This window comes from Myxine glutinosa, chromosome 6 (genome assembly GCF_964187855.1).
Source record: "Myxine glutinosa chromosome 6, kmMyxGlut1.1, whole genome shotgun sequence".
Lineage (NCBI taxonomy): Eukaryota > Metazoa > Chordata > Myxini > Myxiniformes > Myxinidae > Myxine > Myxine glutinosa.
In genome coordinates, this window is record NC_136266.1 from 11,985,132 (window position 1) to 12,003,214 (window position 18,083).

General features: G+C 51.0%; 1 protein-coding gene across 2 annotated transcripts in view; it reads left to right on the forward strand.

The window, feature by feature from the left end:
- The window catches only part of LOC137429591 (serine/threonine-protein phosphatase 6 regulatory ankyrin repeat subunit C), a 237,591-nt gene that overhangs the window by 63,878 nt on the left and 155,630 nt on the right, over positions 1 to 18,083 (forward strand). For both annotated transcript variants that reach the window (XM_078779599.1, XM_078779598.1), the window contains exons 4-5: positions 12,024 to 12,094; positions 12,665 to 12,865. In XM_078779599.1, coding sequence (XP_078635725.1) covers positions 12,024 to 12,094; positions 12,665 to 12,865 — 272 coding nt within the window. The remainder of the gene's footprint in view (positions 1 to 12,023; positions 12,095 to 12,664; positions 12,866 to 18,083) is intronic.

Consider the following 18,083-nt stretch of genomic DNA (forward strand, 5'->3'; position numbering starts at 1 on the left):
TGCGGTATTAGGAGGTTTAAAGGCGACACAGAAAGAACTAAAAGATGACTTGGTAGCGACGAAGAGGGAATGTCAGATGGTACGTGAGGGACTGACAACGAGGTTGGACGAGGTGATAGAGGTAATGGAGACGAAGGACCGGCAGGTGAGGACGCACCTGGAAACGGTCAAGGTAGCCTTGGAGGACGAGCTTGAGGAGACGTACCGGGGAATAAAAGAGGTGAAGCACAAATTAGAAGAAGTGGAAGAAGGGATGAGTGAAATTAAGAAGCGACGGAGAGGGGATAAGAAAGAGATAAAAGAGGAGATAAAAGAATTGGTCCAAAGTCTGTGTTTGGATCGTGATGATGTGCTCATTAACCGGATGAGGGATTCGCAGGTGATGGAGGAGAAGCGAAGAGGAAGAGGACCCGGTGTAAGTGGTGACCAATATGGTCGTGCGTATGATGCGCCAGGGGATTTAAAAAGCTTGGGGATTGGTTTGGATCCGGGTGTTCGTGAAAGGCCGTTGGTGAAGTGTGCGACAGGTCTGGTGTGCGAAAATGGAGGTGTGCAAGAAAGTCCGACTCTGGGGTGTGTGAGGAAAAAGTGCGTGCCAAGGAGTGAGTGTGCTGGCGAGAGTGAGTCGGTCGTAGCGCGTGTGCGAGGGAGCACATGGAAGCGTGGTGTGGTGAGTGTTACAGAGGGTGTGACGGGAGAGTGTGCGCAGGAGTGTGCGCGAGAAAGGTGTGTGACGGACAGGTGCATGAGGAAAGAGTGCGCTGTCAGAAGTAAGGAAGAGTGTCCACCTGTGGGGAGTGTTACAGAGGGTGTGACGGGAGAGTGTGCGCAGGAGTGTGCGCGAGAAAGGTGTGTGACGGACAGGTGCATGAGGAAAGAGTGCGCTGTCAGAAGTAAGGAAGAGTGTCCACCTGTGGGGAGTGTTACAGAGGGTGTGACGGGAGAGTGTGCGCAGGAGTGTGCGCGAGAAAGGTGTGTGACGGACAGGTGCATGGGGAAAGAGTGCGCTGTCAAGAGTAAGGGTGAGTGCTCTGTCAGGAATGGAGGTGAAAGTAGTGAGAGTGACATGGAGCGTGAGTTAGTTGTGACAGGTGAGCGAGGATGTACACCTGGGATGGAAGGATGCACACCTGGAATGGTAGAGCGTGAGTGGGAATGCACGCTGGAATTGGTAGTGAGGCACGTGGTTGGGTGTGCGAATGAGAGCACACCTGTGATTGTCACAGAGGAGGTGACAGAGGAGGGGGCGCGAAGAGGTGTTTTGGTGAGGTGTGCTACCAACGAATGTGTGCCAAAGTGTTCGGTGGTCAGGTGTGTGACCAAGGCTGTGAGTGGAATGGGTGTGCCTGGGTGTGTAAGGAACGGTACGAGGAGCATGGGCACAGCTGGATGTGTGAGCAAGGAACGGGCTGCGGAGTGTAAGCGTCCAGGTGAAGCATCGACGTTACACGGGTTAGAGGTTAGAGCGACTTTTAGCCGAAGCAGGCCCTCGGTGCGTGCCGGGCCTCGCTTTGAACGGCCGCGTCCAGGCTCCACTAGGCGGAGCTGGCAGCCTGATAGAAAGGGTCGTCATGGCGACCACCTTTTGTTGAGGCATTCCGGCAGGTCGAGATCGGGACATTGGATGGCTCCACGCCGAGGTGATGCGTGGGATCTCGGCCCGGGTAAGCCCCCGTCCCTGCACCGAGTGCCGGACGCATCCAGCCGCTGGCACAAAACAACCAGCATCCATTGCTTGGCTTTACGAAGCCGGGCTTTGGACAGGGATTGGCGCACCGAGAGGTATTAGTGAGTCGACTGGGTGATGAGGTTAGTGTTTTGGACCCAAAATTAGAGAAAAACAAAATTTGATGATTGGCAAAGGATTGGCAGTAGTGATTGGCAGAGGATGGGCAGTGATTGGCCAAATTTTTGATTTGTTGAAATCTGATGTGCAAAATTGGTAGTGAGAGACCCCCGATGTGGTGGGATGGCAAATCCACCATCCCTCACATGGGGGGGCAAAGGAGCACTAGATTATGGGGTGTATGGCAGTGAAAACTAGCCCGGGTGGGTTAGGTTATTAGTAGGGATCTAGAAGAGATTGACATTAGGTAACGTTAAGTTTAGTTAGTGACTGATACCTGTAGTGGGGACGCAGGTAGATTAGTATGGATGATAATGACGAGGGAGCGCAATAGTTTAAAGGGACGACTGGGAAGCGCAAGTTTCAGAAGGGAGTAGTTAGCTGAGATGATGCCGTGTTTGTGAGAATTGAACAGGTGTGATTGCACAGGTGTGCAACTGGACAGGTGTGTGGAGCAGTGTATGAGTAGTGAGTGTGTGGATCAGCGCGAATGCGCTTGGGGAGAGAAGGGTGCAGGTGGCACCAGGTGTGAGAGCACAGGTGTGCAGGTACAGGTGTGTGGAGAGAGTTGGAGTGAGTGGTACGGAGTGGTGTGCATGGTGCGAAGGTGTGGATGGGGGAAGAGTGGACCCCTTTCACGAGCACCCGGGGCGGGTAGTGTAAGTGTTAGGTAGAGGGTGCAGGTAAATTGTGGTTGGATATTGGCATTTGTGGTGCGGTTGCAGAATGGTGTTGTGAATGGGTGCATTAGTGTTGTGGAAATGGCTGGGCGTGTAGCCTGTTAGTGTGTGTAGTTGGTTGGGCACTCCACCACTGTGAGGATGTCGGCCAGGTGAGGCCGCAGGTGGGCTCTGGGAGCCGGTAGTTGTGAGTGGGTGCCTGAGGATCCCGGGTGTGGATCGGGCAGCCCAGTGCCAGAGAGGGCACGGAGTGGGGAGAGAGCCAGAGGGCCTTCCCCAGGTAGTTAGGTTAGGGTGAGGAGCAGGTAAGCTCGGAGGCAACTGCAGTGGTGGAGGTGTGCAGGTGGGTAGACCCACTGGGAGAGGTACACGCCGCAGCCCAGAAATTGTGCGAGGGCACCGGGAGATGAATCGGGGGAGTGAGACCCCAAATTGAAGAGCACCACAGGTTGGCCAATGGGAATTGGTTTTTAGAACCCATAGTGTAAGAGGGCCAATGGTTTGGCCGGAGGAAGACCCCGGGTAGTGTAAAGTTGTTAAAGTCATTTAGGAAATAGTTAGGATTGATGAACCTGTCGCACCATACGCAGCCACTTACCTGTGGTGATGATGATGACTCCACACCTGTGTTTTCTTTGTTTGTTGCAGGAGATGAATTGCTGTGTGGGTTGGTGAGACGCATCACGACGTGGATGAGACATTGGGGTGATTCCATCTCTCCCTCCTTAGGAGGGACTGATGATGAGTTGGAGATGGCAAATTATGATGTTGAGTTGGAGATGGCAAATTTTGATGAGAGTTGAAAATGGCAAATTTGATTGGTTAGGAGGGAGAGAAGACGAATTTGGTATATGGGAGGAACGGGGAAGACAGTAGGGATGTTTGTTGATTTGTAAAGTAGATGTTTATGGGTAGTGTTGTGTTTTGTGGATACAGTAAGGGGTAAGGGAGGGGCCATGTAGGTTACCTGGTGGGGGGGGGGGGCGTACGATAGGAACGTACCTGTCTCACCTGGTTCCCATGTGCCCCCAGTGTGCATCACCTTACATTGCGTGCACTTTTGCGCCCTTACCACCTTACTCACTTGTTTCTTCTTTTGTCTCCCACCTCCGAGGATCTGGCTTTGGGGTAGAGAGAGAGGAGAGAGAGGTGCTGGCTGCGCAGTTGTGGGCCTGCACTTTCGCTGTTTGCTGCCGGGATCGATACACCATATGGACCGCAATGTTTGTGGCCACCCACAATGGACCGCAGTCGTTTGCGGCCAAGCACCACCCGGGGATGGACCTATGGGTCAACGTGGCACCTATGCCATACAGGTGAACCACTTTTAGTTACCACCAAGTGCACCACAAGAAGAGCAAGAGACACCTGCAGGGTTAGGGGTTGTCGAATTTATTTTTATACCAATGAACAATGGTGACTGCACCGGATGGTGCTGACTGTGTGGTGGGGTGGTGCTTTTGATGCTGGGAAAGGGTGCTCTGCACGTTATTAAAGGCCGTCGGCCACAGAGCACTCGTGGGTTGGTGTATCGATGCTGGCAAGCGCGCTCTCTCTATGCATAACATCTGCATGTGTTCCTCCAAAGACAGGTCCTGGATCGTAGTGTAAATAGCAGCGTAGTCTTGTAAATAATGCTCCCTACCGGCTGTATGTTTAGTTTGAGGATTCTTTCCGGATTCGGTTATCCTGTGGGTGTGTTTCTGTGAGGAGAAGGGTGCAACGTCGCAGGGGGACATATTTACTCATTTGTGAATATCTGTAAAACTGTCGCACTCAGGGTAGAGTTAATAGTAGAGGGAACTACATTGCGTGCCACACTAAAGTAGGTAAAAATTTATCGGGTCGGGACGCCCCGAGGGTAGAGAAGGGTGCAATGTTGCGAATATGGAATTTGGCCTCCATATCCGCTTGTAAATATTCCCCTATTTTCTCCAATACTCCCCAACTTTCCCCAATCCCCCATTCCCTAGTCCCATTGCATGTAAATAACAATCAGTAGAGCCGACCTTCCCCTTATTCCCCCATTAAATGTCGTGCCCAGGTCCACCGCACCACACGTAGACAACTTTCGGACATCTTCCTAGTTATTCTTATTCTATGTCAGTTAAGGCCTCGTCTCCATTAATTATGACTCTTCGTTGCACCAGAATGTGATGATATGGCATCAGTAGTGAGTTTAGGACCTTTCCCATACCTCCTCCCATCTTCTTCCCCAAACAACAACAATAACAACAACTACAACAACAATTACAACAACAACAGAGGAGATGGCGGCGGAGCGGGGGAGGATGCGTCCTCACACCGGCTCGATTAGCTCCAGACCATGCGCTCCACGGGGTTACCACGAAGGGGCGCCTTGTCAGCTCCTCGTCAAGGGCGGAGCCTGGTAAACCCCCCGCACGCACCCAATGAGAAGCAACGTGCCGATTCCACGAGGCGGAGCTAACGAGCCGAGGGCGTGTCACTCCCCGCCGGATATACGCGGCCCCGCGCCGGATGTGACGTGAGATGCGCCCCCAGCTTGAGACGACAAGACGCCACCTCGAGCGCTGAGAGACCTCCTGCATCTTTTGGGCCGCGCCATCCTGTCCCTGAGCACAAGGTGCACCTTGTGCTGGCCATCGAATACCCGCTTTCCTTGTCATCAATCCCCGTGTGAGTCAGTTTTTGTCCTGTTTCTCTGTGGTCTGTCGGGAATAATATAAGGTTGTGTCTAAGTGCCTGTCTTCCTATGATGTACCTCTCGTCCCTGTAATCTGACCTTCCGCACGAATATAACCTCCTCCGGAGGTCTTGAGAACTGAACCCCTGGTGTCGTATTGTGTCATTATAACCCAGCCGGGTGTCTTCTCTTTCCTATTGAGCCAGCGTAGCGCGGCTTCGTCGACGTTCGAGTACAATCGGGTAATTTGTGCGGACACGGCGGCCATTCCGCTCGGCCCACCTTAACATCAAAGTCGTGTCTGTAACAATATGTATATGTATATATATGTATATATATATGTATATGTATATATATGTATATGTATATATATGTATATGTATATATATGTATATGTATATATATGTATATGTATATATATGTATATGTATATATATGTATATGTATATATATGTATATGTATGTATATGTATATATATATGTATATATATATATATATGTATATATATATATATATATATATATATATATATATATATATATATATATATATATATATAACACAGTTTGTGTGTGTGTGTGTAATGTTACCGATAGACTCCTAAACGGAGAGGCTCACGTGCTTGATATTTGGCATAGACATGGCCATTGAGCCTGGGAAGAACATGGCCGACCTAAAAAAAAAAATTTCATAATATTTTTTGACCATATTTTTACCTCAGCGCATTTCAGCGACGAATATTATGCATGGAATCTGAGGTGGTGGCAGAGCAGCGCGCTGATTCGCTCAGAGCGATCACATGATGTTCCTTGCCGCCATAAACTCAGTTACGCGTTCGCACGTATTTCAGAGCGAAAAGCGATTGCGTTTTTTCATATTTCAGCGAGGAACATTGCCATTCACACCACATAGGTTTTTTTTTCTTTCATCTTTACGAGATCCATATATTTTATTCATATTTACCTCAGCACATTTCAGCGAGGAATATTATACACGGAATCTGAGCAGGTGGCAGAGCAGCGCGCTGATTCGCTCAGAGCGATCACGTGATGTTCCTTGCCGCCATAAACTCTCAGTTACGCGTTCGCACGTAATTCACATGTTCAAAACAAACGAGATCCGCGAAGCGAGTTGGTCGAGTCGTGCTAACCAAGATGGCGACACGGCGGCTTCACTTTTCACGGAGTATGAGCGTTCTATATATTTTCAATTCGGTGCGCCCGACTCGCTCACGTACTTGATTTGTGGCATAGACATGGCCATTGGGCCTTCACGGTGTAATTTGTGCGAGGCTTTTGCCCGAGTGAGTCGAGAGGGCGAATGTACGGGTCTCCCTTCCCCCGCCCGGCAACGCCGGTACTGGAGGGCGTCACAGGATCGTTGAGTCTCCAAAATCCGCTTCGTGCTGTTGCGAAGATGCAGGACGATGTCGCGATTGTTGTGCTGCTCTCCGACCATGAGAACTGCAACGTCATTGTTGACTGGCCCTCCCCTTCCCTCCCTTTTCCCCCTCCCCCCTCCCCCCCTCCCCTCCCCCTCCCTTCCCCCTCCACCCTACCCCCCTCCCCTTCTCCCCTTCCCCTCCCTTTTCCCCCTCCCCCTCCCTTTTCCCCCTCTCCGTCCCTTTTCCCCCTCCCCCTTCCCCTCCCCCCTTGTCTTCTCTTCTTATGGCATTGCCAGTAAGTACGTTTTTGATTAGGAACCTGAGGAACAAATAGATAATAATTTTAGATGTAAATTACCCCAGAGAAAGCAACGAAAGAGGAGTCACATGCAGAGCAGATTGCTAAGGTCCTGTTTGCCTGGCTGAAAGAGAGGGGTTTTGATAAGGCCTTGTGGGCCATTGGAGGAGACTCAACAAATGTCAACACTGGTGTGAAAGCTGGAGTAATGTGGAAGCTGGAGCTGCACCTGGGGAGAAAGCTGGTCTGGTTGGTGTGCAACCTGCACACTGGTGAACTTCCCCTGCGCCATATCATTGTTCACCTTGATGGCCCTACCCTGTCAGACAACACATTTTCCGGGCCAATAGGAAAGCTCCTTGCTTCTGCTACAGACTTAGATATCAATCCAAACTTCACCTGGATCTTTGTTGGCCCTCCACTGATCAAGCTGTCTGACAAGGCCATTGAAGATCTCTCAACTGATCAACACTATGGCTATAAAATTGTCTGTGCAATCAGGGATGGAGTGCTTCCTGCAAGGCTGGCCCTAGTGGAGATTGGACCAGTAAACCACAGCGAACAGACTTCTCAGGCTCTGGGTATCAAAGCATGGACTGAAAGGAAAGAACCGGAAGAATCTGCAATTCATTGTGGAATTCATCATTGGAGTGTATTATCCATGTTGGTTCAACGTGAAAGTCAAGCACTCCTGGATCGAAGGGCCGAGGCACATCTTGTTTCAGCTGGACTGCCTCAAGTCCCAGAGGAAGGAGGTGCTGGACCTTGTGATGCCGACTGTGAGAAGATCTGCTTGGTATGCCCACAGTGAAGCCATCCTCCAAACACTGCTGTGCTCTGAGGATCAGAAGGAGAGGACTGAGGGGGTGGAGAGAATCCTGGCCATCAGGGGAGAGGGGGACCCAGACACTCAGCTGGGGGACTCCTCTGTCAGGACCAGAAAGACACCTGACATCAACTGTGATGCTTCCAGCATTGGTAACCTGATCAGAAGGTGTGTCAGAGCCACCTCTCACCTGCTCCCTAAGCACCTCGGAGGTGAAGAACTTCATCAACACCCCCATGGAGGTGCTCAACTGGCCTTGCCACACACAAAGCATTGAGAGGGTTGTTAAAATGGTGACTGAGGCTTCTGCTAAGTACTTCTCACAGGAAAAGAGGGATGGAGGCATCAGGGCTCAGGAGACCAGCAGGAGGCTGATGTCCAAGAATGAGTCAAAGCAGGACTTGTGCAACCTGGTAAAGTTCAAGAAGTAAGGAGATTGATCTTTGTAATTGTAACCAGTGATATACATGCAGTTCACCTGTTAATAAATATGTACATTTGATTTGGCTGTGTCAATATGAATGATTTCCCTTATATCTTTTAATATCTTATAAAGGGGTTCGAAAGGGTAAAATTGGCAATTTAGAAATACAGATTGATGTAGGTTAGAGTTATCCTATCCAAAAAATAAACTCATATTTGAATTCCCCCTAAAAAAAAACACATAATATAGACACCCCTCATGTTAGGATTTCCTTCAGATTCATTTTGGCACCTGAGTATGACCCGCCCTACCGGTGCATTGCTAAACCGAGGACAGACCGGTGCGTTGCTAAACCGAGGACAGACCGGTGCGTTGCTAAACCGAGGACAGACCGGTGCGTTGCTAAACCGAGGACAGACCGGTGCGTTGCTAAACCGAGGACAGACCGGTGCGTTGCTAAACCCAGGACAGACCGGTGCGTTGCTAAACCGAGGACAGACCGCGGGGCACGGCTGAACCGAGGACAGACCGCGGGGCACGGCTGAACCGAGGACAGACGGCGGGGCACGGCTGAACCGAGGACAGACCGCGGGGCACGGCTGAACCGAGGACAGACCGCGGGGCACGGCTGAACCGAGGACAGACCGCTGGGCACGGCTGAACCGAGGACAGACCGCGGGGCACGGCTGAACCGAGGACAGACCGCGGGGCACGGCTGAACCGAGGACAGACTGCGGGGCACGGCTGAACCGAGGACAGACTGCGGGGCACGGCTGAACCGAGGACAGACTGCGGGGCACGGCTGAACCGAGGACAGACTGCGGGGCACGGCTGAACCGAGGACAGACTGCGGGGCACGGCTGAACCGAGGACAGACTGCGGGGCACGGCTGAACCGAGGACAGACTGCGGGGCACGGCTGAACCGAGGACAGACTGCGGGGCACGGCTGAACCGAGGACAGACTGCGGGGCACGGCTGAACCGAGGACAGACTGCGGGGCACGGCTGAACCGAGGACAGACTGCGGGGCACGGCTGAACCGAGGACAGACTGCGGGGCACGGCTGAACCGAGGACAGACTGCGGGGCACGGCTGAACCGAGGACAGACTGCGGGGCACGGCTGAACCGAGGACAGACTGCGGGGCACGGCTGAACCGAGGACAGACTGCGGGGCACGGCTGAACCGAGGACAGACTGCGGGGCACGGCTGAACCGAGGACACACTGCGGGGCACGGCTGAACCGAGGACAGACTGCGGGGCACGGCTGAACCGAGGACAGACTGCGGGGCACGGCTGAACCGAGGACAGACTGCGGGGCACGGCTGAACCGAGGACAGACTCGGGGCACGGCTGAACCGAGGACAGACTGCGGGGCACGGCTGAACCGAGGACAGACTGCGGGGCACGGCTGAACCGAGGACAGACTGCGGGGCACGGCTGAACCGAGGACAGACTGCGGGGCACGGCTGAACCGAGGACAGACTGCGGGGCACGGCTGAACCGAGGACAGACTGCGGGGCACGGCTGAACCGAGGACAGACTGCGGGGCACGGCTGAACCGAGGACAGACTGCGGGGCACGGCTGAACCGAGGACAGACTGCGGGGCACGGCTGAACCGAGGACAGACTGCGGGGCACGGCTGAACCGAGGACAGACTGCGGGGCACGGCTGAACCGAGGACAGACTGCGGGGCACGGCTGAACCGAGGACAGACTGCGGGGCACGGCTGAACCGAGGACAGACTGCGGGGCACGGCTGAACCGAGGACAGACTGCGGGGCACGGCTGAACCGAGGACAGACTGCGGGGCACGGCTGAACCGAGGACAGACTGCGGGGCACGGCTGAACCGAGGACAGACTGCGGGGCACGGCTGAACCGAGGACAGACTGCGGGGCACGGCTGAACCGAGGACAGACTGCGGGGCACGGCTGAACCGAGGACAGACTGCGGGGCACGGCTGAACCGAGGACAGACTGCGGGGCACGGCTGAACCGAGGACAGACTGCGGGGCACGGCTGAACCGAGGACAGACTGCGGGGCACGGCTGAACCGAGGACAGACTGCGGGGCACGGCTGAACCGAGGACAGACTGCGGGGCACGGCTGAACCGAGGACAGACTGCGGGGCACGGCTGAACCGAGGACAGACTGCGGGGCACGGCTGAACCGAGGACAGACTGCGGGGCACGGCTGAACCGAGGACAGACTGCGGGGCACGGCTGAACCGAGGACAGACTGCGGGGCACGGCTGAACCGAGGACAGACTGCGGGGCACGGCTGAACCGAGGACAGACTGCGGGGCACGGCTGAACCGAGGACAGACTGCGGGGCACGGCTGAACCGAGGACAGACTGCGGGGCACGGCTGAACCGAGGACAGACTGCGGGCACGGCTGAACCGAGGACAGACTGCGGGGCACGGCTGAACCGAGGACAGACTGCGGGGCACGGCTGAACCGAGGACAGACTGCGGGGCACGGCTGAACCGAGGACAGACTGCGGGGCACGGCTGAACCGAGGAGAGACTGCGGGGCACGGCTGAACCGAGGACAGACTGCGGGGCACGGCTGAACCGAGGACAGACTGCGGGGCACGGCTGAACCGAGGACAGACTGCGGGGCACGGCTGAACCGAGGACAGACTGCGGGGCACGGCTGAACCGAGGACAGACTGCGGGGCACGGCTGAACCGAGGACAGACTGCGGGGCACGGCTGAACCGAGGACAGACTGCGGGGCACGGCTGAACCGAGGACAGACTGCGGGGCACGGCTGAACCGAGGACAGACTGCGGGGCACGGCTGAACCGAGGACAGACTGCGGGGCACGGCTGAACCGAGGACAGACTGCGGGGCACGGCTGAACCGAGGACAGACTGCGGGGCACGGCTGAACCGAGGACAGACTGCGGGGCACGGCTGAACCGAGGACAGACTGCGGGGCACGGCTGAACCGAGGACAGACTGCGGGGCACGGCTGAACCGAGGACAGACTGCGGGGCACGGCTGAACCGAGGACAGACTGCGGGGCACGGCTGAACCGAGGACAGACTGCGGGGCACGGCTGAACCGAGGACAGACTGCGGGGCACGGCTGAACCGAGGACAGACTGCGGGGCACGGCTGAACCGAGGACAGACTGCGGGGCACGGCTGAACGCTGCAACAAAACTATTGGTGCAACAACAAGAGCTATATTGGCTGTCTCAGCCACGGATCCAGGAACAAATGCAGTCGAGCACGGTGCACTGCCATGTATGAAAGCAGGAGTGAATCACAGTGACAACTACCATCTCGCTCGGATATACAGTAGCAGCACTTCTCTGTACTTTTATTCATTTTACAAAAGCAGATTTTACTAAAATTGCTTTTACAAAAGTAATAGAGAAGACAGACTGACAAGATTAAGCAAAACATTTTCAACTTGTGGATATAAAATAAATGTTTCAACATTGTATTAAAAAAAAAAAAATTTCACAAACAAAACGTTTTTAAAATCAATATTTAATTGCTTGCCACACTACATACCTTGTGTTGGTGTTGCATGTGGTGCAGATATGTAATACCTCATGTATGATATATTTGGGTTGTTAGAAACATGTTTCTACTTGAGAGAGACAGATAAAGCCTGGATCGGTGATGACTGCAAAAATGCCCTTCTTGCAGATGCGGCCTTGGTTAGGGTCTGTCCACAAATTTCCTGCAGTTTGTTCCTAAGGTTGTGGACCGAGAATGTGATTCCAGATGTGTATAGTAAGCAAAATCTTATTTGATAGTCTTTCTGTCATTGTAACTTTTTTTTAATGTTCACGTGCTGTGATCTTGAAACACCCGCACCAAATGGCAGTGGTGATTTCTACTTGTTTGATGTGTTTCCCATCATATATGTTTGTCCACATGCAGGGGCACGTGTCAACTCCAAAGACAGCACTTGGCTCACACCTCTCCACCGAGCCTGCGCGTCCCGCAGTGAGGTAGGTATTGGAAACTTGACTCTTACGAGGACATCCTATCTGTGCGGAATTTGCTGTTACATGGTATTGTTCTTGTTATTTTTGTTGTTCTTCCGTTCCTTTTTCCGTTCCGTCTGCAGAACGCGAGGGAGTCTGTCCAAGTGGTATCAATTTTGACCATGACTGTTCATAACCTTATAATAAGGCCTTCAGAGGCTGCATGGCATCTGTTTTCAAAATGTGTTTTTTTAAAAGGTTCAGTACAGCTTTGTCATTTAGTCTTTGGGATTTGAAGAAAATCTTTCAAATTGCCGCTGTCCTTTTGTGAGTCTTTTTTTTCAGTCAAAGACTAGTTCTTCAATGCCACGAAAGACGGCTTATGAAGTAAACATGGACCACACTTTTTAAATTAGGGGGTCAATTTTAAAAGTGACAACCTTGGATTGTAACGACATGGCAGTGTGAACGGTTTGAAAGTCATTGCTGATTGGAGCCATGAGCAGGTTTTGCTGCCACGTTTATCAACGGGCCTCGTTGATAAAGGCATGAAGAAAAGGGTCGTATGTGCGTTGACTTGTTACTCATCTACAGGCGGCTGTACAGGTGCTCCTGAAGCATGCGGCGGATGTGAACGCACGTGACAAGAACTGGCAGACTCCACTGCATGTGGTTGCCGCAAACCGGTCCCTCAAGTGTGCTGAAGCGCTCGTGCCTTTGTTGAGCAGTGTGAACGTGTCAGATCGTGCCGGACGGACCGCACTACATCACTCGGCCTTTAATGGCCATGCTGAGGTGAGAAATTTCTCTTACATGGCCTTATTGTGATAAATGTGTGTTGCTACACATGTTGTATGCTGGTGGTTAATGGTTTAATAAGGAGATGATCGGTTTTGTGCCCCTTCTTTGGACCTCTCCAAATAATTACCCAATTCGATCCTTAATTGAGAGTTAATTGCAATGAACAATCACTCGCCTGCAGCTGCAGAATATTAATCAAGTGCAATCTTCAGGTTGAAATTGAGGAAGCCATTCTGGATCCAAGCCAATTTATATGGCCAAATGCCAACATACCACTGGAATTCCTCATTGCCGCTCCAAGCACACCACAACCAGGAATGAAGTTCTTGAGGAAGATGGCATCTTCCTCAATCCGAATCCGTACACTGTGGTTACTTTTTTCACAAATAGCCTGTGTGCGATTGAGGCGCATCCATTCAGTCCATACAACGGATCAGTCTAGAATGTCCACTTCGACCTTTCAGGGTGTTTTGAAGAACATTTACGATGCTACTCCTGAAGCTGTTGAATAGTTATGTAAATTTGATTTTACATCTATTTTGGTGCTACCCATCCATGCCGTTCGGAAGATATCAACTGTCCATCAGAGTTTGTGATCGCACCCGGTGTCGGCAGCATCACATGCTCATACACATGGCAGACTTGGATTCAGCAAATTTTCACAAATCTGCCTCGACGGGTCAATTCAAGGTAGCGTCCATCCTGGCAGGGGATTGGGTGTAGCTGCCTTGAACTAGTCTCACTACAAGAAATACACTCGGTTGTTTGCCACAGCCTTCCTTGCTCGGTATGAACCTGCAGTCTTCAGATTACTTTTCAGACGCTCAGCCAATTAGGCCCCAATTCTTGTTGAGGGTGCATCAATGGTTTTTTTGTGTACGTTTTACATATATTGACTTTGATGATTATTTTTGGTCATGTGAATTACATGATTATTTTTGATCATGTGAATTACATGATTATTTTGGTCATGTGAATTACATGATTATTTTTGGTCGTGTGAATTACATGATTATTTCTGGTCGTGTGACTTACATGATTATTTCTGGTCATGTGAATTACATGAATGTTTTTGGTCATGTGAATTACATGATTATTTTTGGTCATGTCTGCAACTGGACCAGACGGCATCAGCCCACAGGTCCTAAAATCCTGCTATGCCGCTCTTTCACACTCTCTCTCTGTTCTCTTCACCCTCTCTTTTGCTCATGGTCATCTGCTATCTGCTTGGAAATCAGCCAACATTACCGCTATACATCTATCTATAATTCCATTAATCTCTGTGTGTATGTGTGTATGTGTGTATGTGTGTATGTGTGTATGTGTGTATGTGTGTATGTTTGTCTGTGACCGCTGTTTCTCGACAACCACGGGTCCGATATACTTTAAACTTGCCAGGTATATTGCTGGGGACCCGAGGATGTGCCTTTTCAAGGTTTCATATTAATCGGACAAGTACTTACCGAGCTATGGCGATTTAGCCGTTCGCCGTTCGCTTTGGCGTTGCGAATGGACCAAACCATTGCATGTAAATAGAGGGGGGGGGTTCTGTGGTCGTTGCGAATGGACCAAACCATTCATGTAAATAGAGGGGGGGGGGGGGGTTCTGTGGTCGTTACTGCCACGTGGTTTCAAAGTTTTTTTTTGTTGTTGTTGTTTGCACGCATGTTTTTTTGCACCCACGTACGGGCACGCCCTAGGATGTTTACACACACACACCCCTACACAAATTTTTTTTTTTTTTTTTTTTTTGGCAAGGAACGGGCACCCACGTACGGGCACGTCCTAGCTTATATATAGTACGGGCATGCCCTAGTATTAAGAAAGGTGCAAAAACAGATTCTTACAACTACAGAACAATCAGCCTGTTCCCAATAATCAGCAAGGTCATGGAATCCATCATCGCTACTGACATCAAATCCTTCCTCTTCTCCAATGGCTTTATCTCGGATCATCAATTTGGATTCAGACCAGGTCATTCTACTCTGGACATGCTGCTTCTGCTGTCTCAACAATGGATGGAGGTCCTCAATGCCAAACATGAAATCAGAGCACTCTCCCTTGACATATCTCGTTCATTCGATCCGGTCTGGCACCCTGCCCTGCTCACCAAACTCTCCTCCTATGGTATCCATGGAAACCTCCACGCATGGCTTGCGGACTTCCTTTCAGGTCGCAGTCAACATGTGGTCCTCAATGGAATTCTCTCATCTCCCCTTCCTGTTCCGGGTGGAGTTCCTCAAGGCAGTGTTCTGGGCCCTGTGCTTTTTCTGGTCTTCATTAATGATCTCTCCGACTCCCTGGAAAATCCTCTCTATCTCTTTGCTGATGACTCCACTCTCTGCCCCCCCATATCTCAACCCTCAGAACGGCAGGCAGCAGCCTCTTCACTCTCTACAGACCTGGACAATATCACAAACTGGTCAAACAAGTGGAACAGGTCTGTTAGTCCTGACAAATCTCACACTCTCACTTTGTCTCTCCGAAAATACTGTCTGGACAACCCTCCCATCGATTTTCTGAACAATCCTCTGGAAGAAGTGCTGTCACTCAAGCTTTTGGGTCTCATAATCTGCCATGATCTTTCCTGGGAAAACCCCATTACCAAGCTGGCCTCCAAAGCCAGTCGCCGATTGGGCATCCTCCGTCGTGCGAAGTCCTTCCTTGGCACTCCTCACCACATACAAAGCTTTCATCCGCAGCTCAATGGAATACTGCACTTCTCTCTGCGCTGGTGCTCCTGCCTCACACCTAGTTCGGCTTCACGCGGTTGAAACCAAAGCATTCAGAATCATTGGAATCTCCCACGATGAAACTGACTCTGATGGCCTTTCTCTCTGTTATCGCAGGCAGGTTCATGGTCTTTCTGTCTTCTACCAACTCCTCTCCGGCCTTGCTCCCCCTGCTCTGTCCCCCAAATATTCCTGCAGGATGCACAAGATCTGCCAGCAACCCTCTTCTGGTGAAACTGCCAAAATCAAGACTCTGCTCACCTTCACCGTTTCATTCCTCTTTTCTCCTGCCTCTGGAACAAACTCCCACACTCCTTTCAATCCCTCTTCTCTTGCCAGGTCTTTAAAACAGCTGTTCACCACCATCTCTTATCTTCCCCCATCCAAAACCTTGATCTTTTCTACCCCCGATAAAACACCCCAAATCCGCCTCTTTCAATTCCCAACTTCTTTCCTGAAATTCCTCAGTGTTCACTTGCTTTATACCGTGTACCCCTCCTTCCTCAGCCCTCCCCCTTCCACAGATCTACCAACGTCCCTGTTCTCTACTGTTGTTGTGCTTGTGTGCTTCCCTCTCTCTTCCCCTCTTGTCTCCCGCTCCCTTCATCGTTTGTGTTATTTGTCGGTGCATGTTTTCATGTTTAATGTGTTAGCTCTTCCACGAGCCTTGATTCTGTCTTCAAAACAAAACAAAAAGATCTGAATTACATGATTATTTTCCTTATCTTCCTTTTTACTCCCTCACGAGAATATCTCGTAACTTTTCCGTGTGATTTGATCTTGTTTGAAATTCTATTTGATGTAAACATCCATTGCTGGGAAACTGAACGAAATCCCATAATTTGCATTGCCACACATCTCCCACAGGTATCCTTTTATCAGTATCCTTTCATCATGCATCTTTCTGACACCCCGTTTTGCCAAATCCACAAGTGATTGATGAAATTGTTTAATTTTCTGAACAAGTTTAGAAAAGTTACTTTTGTAAGATTAATTAATGGTGTGTACTTATGTCGGTGTGTACCTTACACCGTATTTAACACACTTACCTGTGTGCACCCCGGTTTAGAATTGGTACACCGTATCCCTGTGTCGTAAGAGGCAACAAAAAGGGTTGGCGTCAGGAAGGGCATCCGGCCATAAAAACATTGCCTCAAAAAGGGAACCATGACGATTACAACTACATATGGGCAGGGTACAGCCCGAAGTACCCCGTGGAGGACCCCACTCCCTCTCGTCAAAACTAAGGTGGGGAACCCGATCGAAGCAAGGGTGGAAATCACTCCATTTATGACGACGAAACGTCTGATGCCCGACGTGGAGATCAGTTTCTGAGGTTTGGGACATGGAATGTAGGGACAATGACAGGGAGATCAGGAGAAGTGGTGGAAGTATTGGTCAGAAGAAGAGTGGACATATGTTGTGTGCAGAAGATGAGATGGAAGGGAAGTGGTGTGAGAATGGTGAAGGGTAGGCAGGGACAGAAATACAAGTTTGTGGGGAAAGGGTGCCCACAAGGCATGCACGGTGTTGGTGTCCTGTTTTCTGAGGAGTTTGTAGACAGTGTGGTGAGTGTGACTAGAGTGAGTGAAAGGTTGATGATGGTGAAAATGATGATTGGAAAGCTCTTGGTGAACGTCATCTCGGGATATGCTCCGCAGGTCGGTCGGAGCGATGAAGAGAAGGACAAGTTCTGGTGTGCAATAGAGAAGCTGATGGAAAACGTGAAAGATGAGGAAGTTGTTGTGGTCGGAGGAGACCGAAATGGACATGTGGGAAGGAGTATGGACGGTTTTGAGGGAGTTCATGGGGGTTACGGATATGGTGTGAGGAATGGGGAAGGTGAAAGGATTTTGGAGTTTGCTGATGGAGCTGATTTGTTGATTTGTAATACTCATTTCCAGTAAGAGGATAATAAGCTTGTTACATACACGTCAGGTGGGTCGACGACAACCGTTGACGACCTGATGGTGCGTAGGCGAGATAGGGGGCACCTCCGGGACACAAAGATGATCCCGGGGGAGGAGGTTGTTTCAGACCACCACTTGGTTGTCTGCGACATAAGAGTGAAAGGTGTGAGGATAGCTCAGCGGGTGAAGTACCATCCGAGAATGAAGGTGTGGAGGTTGAAAGAGGTGATGGTGAGGGAGGCATTAAAAGAGAGGCTGAGTGTAGTGAAATTATACCGAAGGTGAACCCAGGGTGTGCTCGCTTAAAAAGGGGCGTCTATAAGACCCGGGACAACCGGGGCGCACGAACACTCCAGCGGCACTTACTGTGACATAGTCCTGTAGTTTGAATGGTATGTACGCCCCTATATGCTGCGCTGATTTGTTTTACCTATTGATATCGGACATTGCCCATGTAATACTCTGATTCTGATGTCTGTTGCATGAATGTATTTTTACAGGATGTTACTTCAGATCTAAATGATATTAAACCTACCCAAGGGACAAGTCGTGTCTGAGCTTGATTTTCAC